This window comes from Larimichthys crocea, chromosome XIII, assembly GCF_000972845.2.
Source record: "Larimichthys crocea isolate SSNF chromosome XIII, L_crocea_2.0, whole genome shotgun sequence".
Classification (NCBI taxonomy): Eukaryota; Metazoa; Chordata; class Actinopteri; family Sciaenidae; genus Larimichthys; species Larimichthys crocea.
The window spans coordinates 17,375,571-17,388,500 of NC_040023.1; the positions used below are offsets into that span (position 1 = coordinate 17,375,571).

At 44.0% G+C, this 12,930-nt stretch overlaps 1 protein-coding gene across 2 annotated transcripts in view; it reads left to right on the forward strand.

Annotated features, from left to right (window-relative positions):
• nacad (NAC alpha domain containing) overlaps positions 1-12,593 on the forward strand; it is a 13,439-nt gene extending 846 nt beyond the window's left edge. The window contains exons 2-10 of one of the 2 annotated variants that reach the window (XM_010756889.3): positions 2,866-3,146; positions 3,240-8,796; positions 9,448-9,696; positions 10,286-10,377; positions 11,068-11,136; positions 11,237-11,383; positions 11,524-11,658; positions 11,795-11,917; positions 12,434-12,593. In XM_010756889.3, the coding sequence (XP_010755191.3) occupies positions 2,866-3,146; positions 3,240-8,796; positions 9,448-9,696; positions 10,286-10,377; positions 11,068-11,136; positions 11,237-11,383; positions 11,524-11,658; positions 11,795-11,917; positions 12,434-12,448 (6,668 nt within the window). In that variant the 3' untranslated portion in view covers positions 12,449-12,593. The other variant, XM_027286850.1, reaches the window with a different exon arrangement.
• Positions 12,594-12,930: the final 337 nt, after the last annotated feature.

Consider the following 12,930-nt stretch of genomic DNA (forward strand, 5'->3'; position numbering starts at 1 on the left):
CTCCCCCCCTCCCCCTTCCCAGCTATTAGCAGCCTCCCCAAAGCCTCCACCCCAGCCCACCTCTATGCACTCCTCATCCCCTAAATCCATCCACTAAAACTAAATAACAAACAGTCTCTAGTCTAAATTTAGCATCTGTCTTGCAAAACCTTTGCGTAATTCCCCTTCTTCCAGCATCCAGCATCTACCCTCATCTTCCCCCCCTCCCTAACTTCTGCCTATCCCTCCTCCCGCTGCCCTGTCCTCAGCCCCGGTGCCACCCCATCTGCATCCACATCCCACCAGCAATTTTTGCGAGCCGTAAGGCCAGTGTAGAATGGCTCCTCCCTTCCCCCAGCCTCAGCAGGAACATGACACAGCAGCGTGGCAGCACTTTGTAGGAACACACACACACACAAACACATAAGCACAAGAGCTTTTGTTTTTGTTGCCAGCTGTTTCGAAACCGTTTCCATTATTGCTCTTGTTGCTGCTGTATGTTTAAAGTCGTGAACTTAACTGGAATATGTCATGGAAGAGATTGGTAACAAGGAGAAAGAAATAGGAGAGAGTAAGGTTGGGTTGGTGCAGATGAAATATTGGGAGGGTTAAGATTTTATTAATGTCCCCGTGATTACAGTCAGGCAGTAATCGTCTGAATGAGAATGGCGTCATTGGAACAAAAGCTTATGACTACCGTGTCACGGTTATTGCATACATTAAAGCTTTTGTAAGTATGTTGTACATTATTGTAAACACATGACAGATTTTTTGATAGATAAACTCCTTCTCTCCTCTCTGATGGATGTAGTTTACAGTGATTTGCTATTTTGGAAATGCTCCTGCTTTAATTTCATTATTGCTCTAATCTGTTCTTAGGCTTGAAATTATTTTAAGCTTTCTTGGCCTGAATCTTGACACAGGAGGGAGGAGAGAGGACTGTCGGATGCTCTGGTTACAACTCGTATTCTGGCACATACTGAAAAAAGGATAGGCTAGAGGATTGATTGTGTTGGGGTGGGGGATAGAGAAAGTCAAAGAAGCATATGAGAATATTGGGATGTCTTTACTTCGTGCCTCAATCTGAGCTATAGCTGAAACAGAGGCTCCCCTTGGGGCTGATAGGCCAACGCTGCAGCCTCTGTGACGCAGCTCCAGTCTGCTCAGCTTGCTGCGGCCTGCTCTTTGTACAGCAAGCCCGGTGCTTGGTTTCACTGCGTTTCCCCAGCGGAGGCTACCAGGGTGAGCCAGGGAGATCAAGAGAGGCAGACACCTAGAGTCTTTTTGCAGTACTGAATCTGCAGCAAAGAAAGACTGCCAGTTATGCTATAGCAGACATGTCTCTGGCTTATTTAGCAGCCTAGCAGAACAGGATGCAGGTCTTACATGTGATTCCAGTGCTTAGTATCTATAGCTGCTGTTTTGCTTGATTTTCTGTAAGTCGGACCTAACTTAATTGGATATTTCTTCACCTGTGCCTATGGTCACTAAAGCCATACAATCACAACCTCGACCACATGTCCTATACCCATTAACCATATTAAAGGATTAATAGATTAATATGTACGTGTAGAGCAGGAATTGGCCTTTATACGTGCTTAACTGTGCATCTCTTTGATTAGTGGCAGGTTTTAGTCTGTGAGGCATGACTCAGCATGTATATAAACACTTCTAGAGCGTATTATTGGGCCAGTGATCAGGCAGGGCTGCTAAGTGCTGATGATTGCATCTGCCACCACCACAGCGGGGGAGCAGCAAGGGAAAAAGAAGGAAAGGAGATGTACCATGTGAAAAGAAAAGAGTCACAAAGGTGAAACAAGGAGAGGCAACTTTATATATTCATGTATAAAACAGGAATACAGAGAGGATTAGACAGGATAGTGTTTAAAGAGAAATTTCCAGGATGTTAGACAAAGGAAGGGATGGAGAACAGAGAGTGAATTAGTAAGTGATATCTGGGTTCCTGGCAGAGCAAGTGTGTGTGTGTGTGTGTGTGGGTGTGTGTGTGTTTGCGGCTGGCACCGAGCTGTGCTACTTGTGTGTTATAATGGCCAATCAGCATGTGGATTGAGGTCACCGTGGCAATGGCCCAGTTGAGAGAGGGAATGAAGGTTCTGTTCCCTCACTGTGAACCTTACATCATGTCCTTTAGGCATGTTTTAGTGAATGTATGGTATAATAAAATCATTTAAGATCAGCAGAGGAACTGAAACAAATGAAGAATACAGTGTTTTATTTCATCTTCTCCCTTCTCCCCTTTACTTTCCTTTCCCTCATACACAAAACTTGCTGCTGACCCCATTTCTTTCACTCATCCTGTCATGATAGGATGATAGTATGGTCTAGAAGGACAACATGACTGTAATACAATAACAGGTCCTTTTACCCCTGGTTAATTGTGCATGTTGATACAATAAGATAAAGAGAGAAAAAGTCAGATACTGTTGGCTCAATTTCAAAACCCTCTATGTTTTCAGTCTTGCTAAATGCTCTGCTCTCCAAAGCCATTTACAGTGTCGGAGTAACATACAGAGATGAGACATAATCTGCTGTCTGGCACTCTGGTGACATTTTTTGTAGCTCTCTCTGAGTAAGTGTGTGGGAGAAGAAAAGTAAAGTTCAACCAAAGAGATAAAAAGTCTATTATTGTACACTAAAGGAGGCGTAGTCTTCCACATCATATCTAGTGTTGTGATACTAAGATAATTCAGTCAACTCAATTGATTTTACTTCTTTGTTAATTCCTCATTACAGTTCAAATTATTTAAATAAATAAATCTGATAATGTGCATCTCTCTAAAATGCCTTATTTCAATTGATTTTGATGCTACTGGTCCTTCCTTTTGATTTCAGCTGTTGTTTCATATTGTTTTCTCTGTTTTCCAGACATAACCAGACACCCATCTACTGACTCCACCCCAAGTGACAGTGGCTCCTCTCCTAGTGACAGTGGCTCTAGCCCTTCTCCCAGTACTCCTCAGAAGCTACTCCCAGCATGCACCTCTCCATTTGGACCACGAATATTTCATGCAACACCTAGCTCCTCTGGTACTCCAAGACCTCAACCTGAAGGCTCAGACCATCGCAACACACCCAGATTGTCTGGAAAGTTAGGTGGTCATGGACCATGTGGCCGCCATGTCCCTGTTAAAATGGAGAGAATCAAGGTGTGTGCTTGTTTGAAATTTTTACAGCAGATGTGCTGCCTGGTGGTATACTGACATGAACTTTAATATATATGTATAATGTGTTATTCGCAGGTCCTGACTGGTTCTGAGGTAGAGAGTGACTATCAAGAGCCACAGACCATTGACACAAGGGTGGTGATGGGTCAGGAGACACTGCTCAAAACAACGGAAATCCAGAAGGTTAAACTATTGGTTGAGCCAAGTGGTCAGGCTATTCCTTTGCCTTTCCCAAGCTTTCCAGATCCTCAGTCACAAAAAAAAGAGACCCGGTTGGAAACTAACAAAGAGGAAAGCCAAGTCCAAAGCTCTCAAAAACAGCAGGATCTGCAAAAGGACCCAGTGCAGCCAACAACCATACCCCCTACCCCTTTTCACAGCCCCCTATGCCCTTCCTCCTCCTCCCCAGAGCCAATCACAACAGATGACAATTTGATAGATAACCAGGAAGAGGGTCAAACCCTTTCACAAGACGAAGTGCCTTCCCTCTCCTTTTCTGAGCTGGCCTGTCCAGTTGCTTTGTCCTTCTCTGAACCTGCCTATACTGTTGACCCACTGCGAGTGGGTGTGCCCTCATCTCTTGACCCTGACCTGTACTATACTGCCCCTTCCACCCCAATTAAGATGGCTTCCCGCTCTTCGAACCTTAAGCATCATTCATATCCTGGCACTCCAGCCTGCCCCCTCTCCCCTGGCTCCCCCTCTGACAGTGAGGAGCTCTGTTCCCCTCTCACGTCTCCCTCTGGCTCTTATATCACAGCAGAGGGAGGCAGCTGGACTTCCTCTTACACGTCTTCCACCTCTCCCTCCACTTCTCCCAACCTGCTCCTCACAGAAGAAGCACAGGAGGCCCCTGCTTGCTTTGTGGGATCTTTATCAGAGATTGGAGATGAAGTTGGGGAGGAAAAGGGACGACCAGGTCCTGAACGGGAGGAGGAAAGGGCAGGGGACTTCTGCTTATACCGTCCTGAGGATTTTGTTATGAATTCACGAATAGGTATATCAGGAACAGTGATCCTAGAGGAGGATGAGGCTATAAAAGGGGAAGAGATCAAGATTTCTAGAGAAAGTTGTCGTCCTTGCTGGGTGACTGAGGATACATCCCCTCTAAGAAGCAGTAGCAGCCGTAGCAGTGACTCCCAGGAGGATGGGGGAGAGTCTGAAAGCTCTCTGTGCCCACTGGAGGAGGCTAATGCAGGAGGAGCAGAGTACTGTAGACCTATGCAGACAGGCCTGAAACTCCAACTGGAGGCATGTATGTCAGAGGACCATTATGGACAGATGGATGACCCCTCAGAACTACCCTCTACTGCCTTGACTCCTGATACAGAGAACATGACTATGGCCTCATCCAGTATTAGCCCTGACTCACCTGTCATCCCCCTTGATGCTTTCTGTCCTGGAGCCTTTGGTAGGCTTGGCCCCAGTTCTTTTATGCTTTCCCAGGCAGCCTGTGCTGATGATATACCAGAGGAGGAAAGGATGATCCCTGCCTCCCTCATTTCCTTTCCCCTCCACACCAGCCTTATCTTTAAGGCTGATTCAATGGAAATCACTCTCTTCCCCACAGAGGAAGAAAATGAAATAGAAGTTAATGACAGAAATGAAGGAAAGGATGTTAATGCGTATGCAGCAGGAGAAGAGGAGGCAGATGTTGAAGATGACGACGACGATGATGATGATGATGAAGATGACGACGATGATGATGATGATGATGATGATTTTAATGATAATGGTGATGGCAATGCCAATGGTGCTGGTGAGGACAATGATGGAAATAATGAAGATGATAACAGTGATGACCACGATGAGCACGATGAGGAAGCTAAGGTAGAGGTGAAAGTGGTAGAAGAGGAGGAAAAAGGAGAACAGGAAGAGGAAGATGAGGAGGACTGTGATAGCAAAGCGGTGGAGGATCCTTCAGATGAGGATAGCTCAGCATCCTTCCTTCATTCTCTTTCAGAGACATCAATCAATGAGGGGTTGGATGAATCCTTCTGTTTCCAAGATGATACAGATGACTCATTGGATTCTGCCTCCTATAATGGGGAGGAAGATGAACGTCTTTACAGCACCGAGAGGCATGCACAATCACTAGAACCCACACCAGTAGATGCACTTGATCCGAATGGAATCCAACCAGAACCTGAACAGGGATCTGCTGTTGAAACCGGCCAAACGGAACCTTTGCACACACAACTGAGCACAGACAACCTAGTAGATCACCCCCAAACCACCTGTCTTTCTGAAGCCATTGCTGTCCATCCCAACACCAGCAATATGGGTCCTGAACCTGTGGATGAACCTAAACCCCCTGAACCACAGTTAGATCCTGAACTGGAATCTCCAATTGAAATAAGTCAGACAAAACCTTTGCACACAGAAGTGAGTACAGACAAACCAGTGGATTGCCAGAAATCATCCAATCATCCAGAAGCATTTTCTTGTCAACCAGAAACCTCCAACAATCTGGACGATAGTGGGAGTGAGAGTGAGATGATGGATATCTCTGGTTCTTCCAACACAGTTGAGCAGCCTAAAGACAGCCCTCATATGAACTCTACCACCACTCCTGTTGTCATTGATGCTCTCCCTGACCCTACTGAGTCCCACATCACTCCTCCTTCTGCCACTTCCACACAAGAGACAACAGACCTTAACAGTTCTGTTATTCCTGAGGAAAATCCCCAGATGACAGAGATTGATTTGAAACAGAACAATGATCATTCAGAGGAGGAAACCACAGAAGAACCAGAAAGAGACTCTTACAAATTGCTCATCAAACCTCGTCATTATCAGCCAGAAAGCCAGAGGACTATAGGAGCAAGTAGACTTGTATTATCAAAGTCTTTTTCCAATAAAGCAGATGTGCCTGGAGGGGCAGAGGCCATGTGTAGATCCAGTATCCACAGAGAGTCTGACATTGAGCTTGACCAGAAGAATGGGAATGCCTCATCTGAGTCTATGAGTGTGGAAAGTAGAAGCATTGATTCTGGTCCCTCTCTGAATATGGCCACTGCCACCAATGACTTGAATAAAGGTGTTCTTCTTCTTTCCTGCCCTAAAGACCCTAGTCCTAACCCCAGTAATATCCCTGTTTCTGCCTCTCCAGAGATCATCTCAGAACTTGCTGACAATCTGGCCCTGACCCCTGAACACTGCCCCAGTGACTCTGCCCAGGAGAACCTGAGGGAAAACACCCTAAGTACTGATGAGGGGGTGCTGGGAGCAGTTGGATCACCACACTCCCCCCTTGCCATCTCACCCAAAAGGGAAAACTCAGAAACAGACACAAGCAGGGAGATGGGTCCTGGAGCTGCGGCATGGTGTGATGACAGGATGGGGCTAGGGTTTGGTCTAGGATTAGGATCTGGAGCTGAGTTTAGTGTCTGGGGGGCAGGGGAATCTCTCTCCCTGTCTCTTGGAAAGAGGTATGAGTTGGAGGCAGAGAGTCTGCTCATGTGTGACACCGAGGGCCTAAGCACACAGACAGCTATGGGTTCCAACACAAGCAGTGAAGTTTGTAAAAATGATGACAATGTTTTGGGTTCTGTTCTGGATGAGGAAGACAACAACAGTCAGTGTGGAAAGAGTAACCAGTTGGCAGATGAAGAATTGGTAGGAGATGGAGAGGGAGTGGAGTCCAACTTGGTCCATTGGAGGTCCATTGAGGAGATTTCAGAAGCAGGGGGAGGAGAAGATGGAAGCTCCAGATTTCCAGAGGATGATGTCAGTAATCTAAATCCAGACAATGATGGAGATAACACAGACACACAAATACAAGACACTTGGAGAAATTCTAACAATAACAATGACTCTGCCTTTGACTCCTTGGAAGTAGCCATGTGTGGAAGTCTGAATGCTCTGTCAGAGGAAGTGAGACCCCAGAGTGTAAGTCCCAGTGTTAGAGAGTCTGTGTCTAATATTCCACTTGAGGAGATACAACCTCAAGCTTCTGACACAATTCCTGATGAAGACCAGGCACCAGCGGACACCTCCATAAACCAGACATCAGACACAACAGAGGCACCATCCTCAAAAGAAGGGACATGTTGCATCTCACTGCCATTGGTTGAAACTCACACAGGCAAAGTTGTAACAAACCCAAATCTCAGTTCACCAGATAAAACCAAGTCAAGATGTCATACTAGTCCAGAGAGTAAGACAATCACTGCAGAGAGTGATACAGCATTTTCTCTGCTACACGGGTCATTTGGCTCTTTTACTCCTAAATGTAAATCTAATGAATCGAGACCAAGTAGACCTTGTCAAGACAAGATGGAAAATACTGGATCTCAGTCACAACCAGAGATTACAGGGCCTCAGAGTGAAGGCCAAAGAAAAACTGATGTCAGTCCTGAAACTGATAGACTTGTTGATGAACCAAAGACTAAAGAGGCCTTTAGAGGACAGGAGTGTGTGGTTTGTAACTCAGGGGAAGAAAATGAGGAAGAAAAGGCAGAAGAGAAAGCAAAAGAGAGAGGTGAAGAGAAAGCAAAAGATAGAGGTGATGAGAAAGCAAAAGAGAGAGATGAAGAGAAAGAGAAAGATAAAAACAAAAATGAAAGAAAAACCTCTCCTGCACAGAATGACGCAGAGCACTTTGTGTGTCACGTCCCTAAAGGGGAACTTTGCACAGACAAGCCAACTGCTGCTAAGAAGGGGAGGAGAGCAAAGCAGAACAAACACCGGGCATCCCAGACAGGCAGTCATGCTGACTCCAGCCCTGAATCTGCTGATGATCCAAAGAAACGTTCTGTTCCATTAAATACCACATCAGATGGATGGTCAAAGGGGATTGCAGACAATTCGGAAACTAAGACAAATAACAAAGCTTCATCATCAGACTGTCAACAGAGAACATCTGGGACAGACAAAGCTGAATCTGGCTCACAGATACAAGGGGATAAGAGCCCCAGTCGTGATGTCAAAAGTCCTAGCCATGGATACTGCAACTCTACCATGCACAGAGCAGATAATCTCAATGTTGTGGTGGCAACGAACAAAGAATTACATCAGAAACAGGAAGTGCTTGATAACAGACCACTATCTGATAGTCAGAGAGGAATCACAGTGGACATAAATGACAACAACATAGATACTGGCCACAACCCACCTTCCCAGGATACCATATCATACGCTTTGACTCCACTTTGTTCCTCAACATCTCCTATTTCCTCCTCCTCCCCTCTGCCAGCCTCAACAGAGCCAGAGCATGATCTTCCCACACCTGTGCAGGAATCCCAACCTGTCCCAGCCGAGCAACAGTCTTCACTGTCCATATGCCACACAACCCCTACACTTTGCACCACCTCCCCAACAACACAACAAACCCCCGATTCCCAATTTATTCCTAACAACAACCTCCAAGAGTTCACGGTTGTCCTTTCTACATCAACTACATCCACCACAAGTGTCTCTTCGACCTCATTCTCCACTGCCTTGCCTTTAAGCCTGTCCCAACCTACCCAGGAGTCGTATTCATCTGGGTCCGGGACTCTAGACTCACCATGTGTTCCAGAATCTGTTTCCCGTCCCCAGTCTCAGTCCTCTTCACAGCCTAATCTTAACATCCTGCCTCACAAACAAATCAAGCAAGGTCGGCCATGGGGTACACAAGACAGGTGCAGAGGTGAGTAAAAAAATTATGGCTTGTTAGACTGATATCAGTCAGTGGTGTGTTTTTTTTAAGTGTCCCTTCCAGCAAAGGATAAATGTGCTAAACAGTGACATGTATTACTACTCTTGCATATTTAGCTCACCCCAAAATGGGCAAGTGATGTTTGCACATTGTCACTTAACTTCTGCTGCTGCCTTCAGGGAGTAAGGCTCATTATGAACATTAGAAACAGAAGAGGTGCAGATTTGGCAATAAACATTGCCTCTACATAATTATGCTTTTTGAGGGAAGTATTCTTTATTCCTTACTTCAATGAGTCGTGAAAATTGTATGACTATGTGAAGCCTTCACCATCTTTGGAAAAAAAATCAGCTTGCAGAATACTACTGAATGATTTGTTGGTATACCCAATAGTGTCTGAAAAATACCCTGCACTACACCACTTATATCAATGTAATGCAATCTAAGAAATCCTTATCCTTTTTGTTAAAGTCAGTTCTGCAGCAGTGAAAGTGTGTTTTGCAAGCTGAGATCGTATCAATAAGAAAAATGGACATTATATTTCCTTAGTCAGTTGGTCTTAAGCAATAAAAAGTTTGTTAAAACAAAGTACAATGTGAGCTTCCTAATGCAAATATGATCAATTAAAATCTGCTTTATAAGGCCCCATTCTGGCTGAGGAGGAGACGGACAGTGAGGATGATGGTGGATTGCCTCAACGTGGTCACAGATCGCAGCCCAGAGGAGTTGCAGGAAACAGAAATGGATCCACGCAGAAAGATTCTGGTCCATCCAATCAACGTGAAATACAGCCTTTCTCTGCCCACCAAATAACCGACAGACAGTCAGGCTGTCCAATCAACCACAGCCACAAGATTTCTGAAGAGATCGACTTATCCTTCAAGAACAACTGTGAGTTGTTTCCTACCTCCCGAGGGGAAATAGGAATCATTATAAGAAATCCCCTAAAATTTCTTTCGCTCTGTGTTATACACTCCACCCTTTTATCTTTCTGCCTCTTTTCATCTCTGTCTCTGTTTCTACAATAGTAAACCCACAGTTACTATTATTCTGTGTTACATTTACATATGCTTGAATATAAATTGATGATCTAGAATATAATGATGATGGCTGCTCAATAGAATGATGAACAGAATAGATTAAAGTGTCTGTGCTTTAAAGGCAGATGACAAGAGATGTAAATTCTCTGCGTTTTATAGTTGAATAATGAATGACTGCTCTATTGTTGGCAAGAGCATATTACAGTGTAAAAATCAAATAGTATGGATATATAAATAATTCAATTTTACATAAGCTAATTAAGTGTTGATTGCATACATTTTTTTAGTTTTTTAATAAGGACTTCATCAGCATAGCAATAATGAAATAATCACTAATGCCCTCACTACTTCTACTACGGTGAGTAGTTTCTATGGCAAGAAGGATATGATGCACTTCACATGCATGTACTTGAATTTGTGTTTAATATGTGGTTGTGTAGGTTCCATATTGGCTTCCTGTAATGAGTCTGAGAGTGAGGGGTCAGTGCCTGAGCTAGAAGAGCCAGAGCCACTGAGACCATCAGAGCCCCAGGTGAGTCTGCTCATGCTGCTATATTGGAAACTATCTTTTCCTGTGCAGAGCATATATTTTTTAACACCTCTCTCCTCTCTGGTATACCAACAAGTATGGCATGCAAGGACTTGAGTAAAAGCAGATTTTCTAATACCTAGAGCATATTAACATGTATATTGCGATTACATTGAGATGACATGTTGTGAAATATATATTGTTTTCTCGAGACATGATCATTGCACAAGCATTTTTCTTCTGAAAACTATAAAACGTGATATGTAGAAATATTTACATGACAAGCCAAGATGAAAGGAGAATATGAAACATTTGATCTTCTGTGTAAGTAGTCATGGTGTATAAGCTTCTCTCTGCTCTTGCACTCCCCATTGTCCTACTTGCTTTATATTTTCAGATGATGACGTTTATTGGTCTTTTCTTTATTTAGCCATGGTGGCTTATGTCATGCCATGTTGTTGTTGGTTTTTTTGTACTTTTGTACTTTTGTATCTTTGCAAACTGCTGTCACTGCTGTTGCTATAAACATAAAATGCATTGCTTCTTGCGTGTGCAACAGAAAACCGAATTGCCTGGCAACAGCAAAATAGCAGTCAAAACCCATGTGCGTATAATATGAGCGATGAAAAATGAACATATGAAAATGTCATAGATTGTCACAGTAAAGTATTTGATATTTGTCCTTTTTTTCAGTCTATCTCCTCTGCAGATGAAGGGCTCAATAGACCAAAACAGAGCCGCAGTGAGAAGAAGGCCCGCAAGGTCAGAGTGTATAAAAATTTATGAAATATCAAAACTGATTCTTTGAGGATATTATTTAATTCACATTGTTTTGTCTCCCTGTTGTTGTATATGTATGTAGGCCATGTCTAAACTGGGTCTAAAGCCGGTCCATGGTGTGACCAGAATCACTATAAGGAAGTCCAAGAGTATATTGTTTGTCATCAGCAGACCAGATGTGTTCAAAAGCCCTGCATCAGATATTTACATTGTATTTGGTGAGGCAAAGGTAAGTCTGTCTTTCTTTCTTTCTTTCTTTCTTTCTTTCTTTCTTTCTCTCTCTCTTTCTTTCCAAAGCTTCAGTACATATGTTGTATTGCCTCTCACTCTCTCCTCTCTTCTCCTCTCCACTCCTCTACTCTCCCTCAGATTGAGGACCTGTCTCAGCAGGCACACAAAGCAGCTGCAGAGAAATTCAAGGTGCCTGTGACCTCTTCTCCCTTGGCCCCTCCTGTCCCACCCAGCCTCACCATCAAGGAGGAGAGTGAAGAGGAAGAAGAAGAGGTACTTACTGCCTGAACTATTGTTTCTGAACACTTGATGTCAATACAGTGTGTTGTGGTGCTCTGTGAAATCTTTGACTCTTTTGCTAACTTCATCTTTTTCTCTCTCTCTCTGTCTTCTTCGTTCTATACATCAGGTGGATGAGGGAGGTCTTGAGCAGAGGGACATTGAGCTGGTGATGGCTCAGGCCAATGTGTCACGAGCCAAGGCCGTCCGTGCACTGAAACACAACAAGAATGACATTGTGAATGCTATCATGGTGAGGAGGAAGGAGGGGGGATGAGGGAGAGAGAGAGAGAGAGAGGAAGAGTGAGAGGGAGGGCGATGGTGAACAAAATAATGAGTCATAGCTAGTGAGAAGGGGAGTGCATGGAGGGGGGTGAGTAAAGGAGAGAGAGCAGAGGACAAATGACAAGTAGAATTTCTTCCCAGTAACTGAGCAACCTTTACACTTCTGTAGGTCATCAGTGCAGTTTTATGGCCACTAGGTGGCAGCAACAACATACACTGAGATAACTGAGTGATCAAAGTGACGCAGATTATTTGTTAACAGGGTGGAAAGCCTCTCATCCTGATTATCCCAGATAATTGTATTTGTCTGTCTGACATCTCTGAGAGTGACTCAGTGTGGTTCAATAGTAGGCAAAATGGAGGATTATATTTATCACATTGTATTTCCGATCACATTTCCCACGGTTTCATTACTGTACTGTTCTTACTTGAATCTCTTTTCGCTTTCTGTCTCTTTCTGTCTTTCTCTCTCTCTTCCATGTAGGAACTGACCATGTGAGCGGTGAGGATGATTTGACTCCTGACCCCCTTCTCCAGCCTATAAAGCCTAAACGCCACACTGACTCTTCTGTATCGCTGCTACTGTTTGTTGCATCCCCAATATCTGCTAAATAAAGTCTGTTCCCATGTGGGCTGTGACTGCATTGTAAGATTGATTTCACTGAAAAGACTGCAGTTGGTGCAATTTGTTTGAACGTGGGAAGCAGCACAGTCCTTAATATTCTGCAAATGCTCAAGGCCTATATTTAAAGGTCAGGTGTTTGAGATTTAGTAGACTCTATTTACAGAATATGACAGAAATGGAATGTAATAAGCGTAACTTTATCTATTTATTAGTGCATAATCACCCGAAAATAAGGATTTAGAATGAGCCTTTCATATCTACAGATGCAATGGGTCCTTTTCCTCTGTGTCTGCTATGTTTCTACAGGATCCCAGAACAGACAAACTAAACATTTGCTCTGGAAAGGGACAAAGATG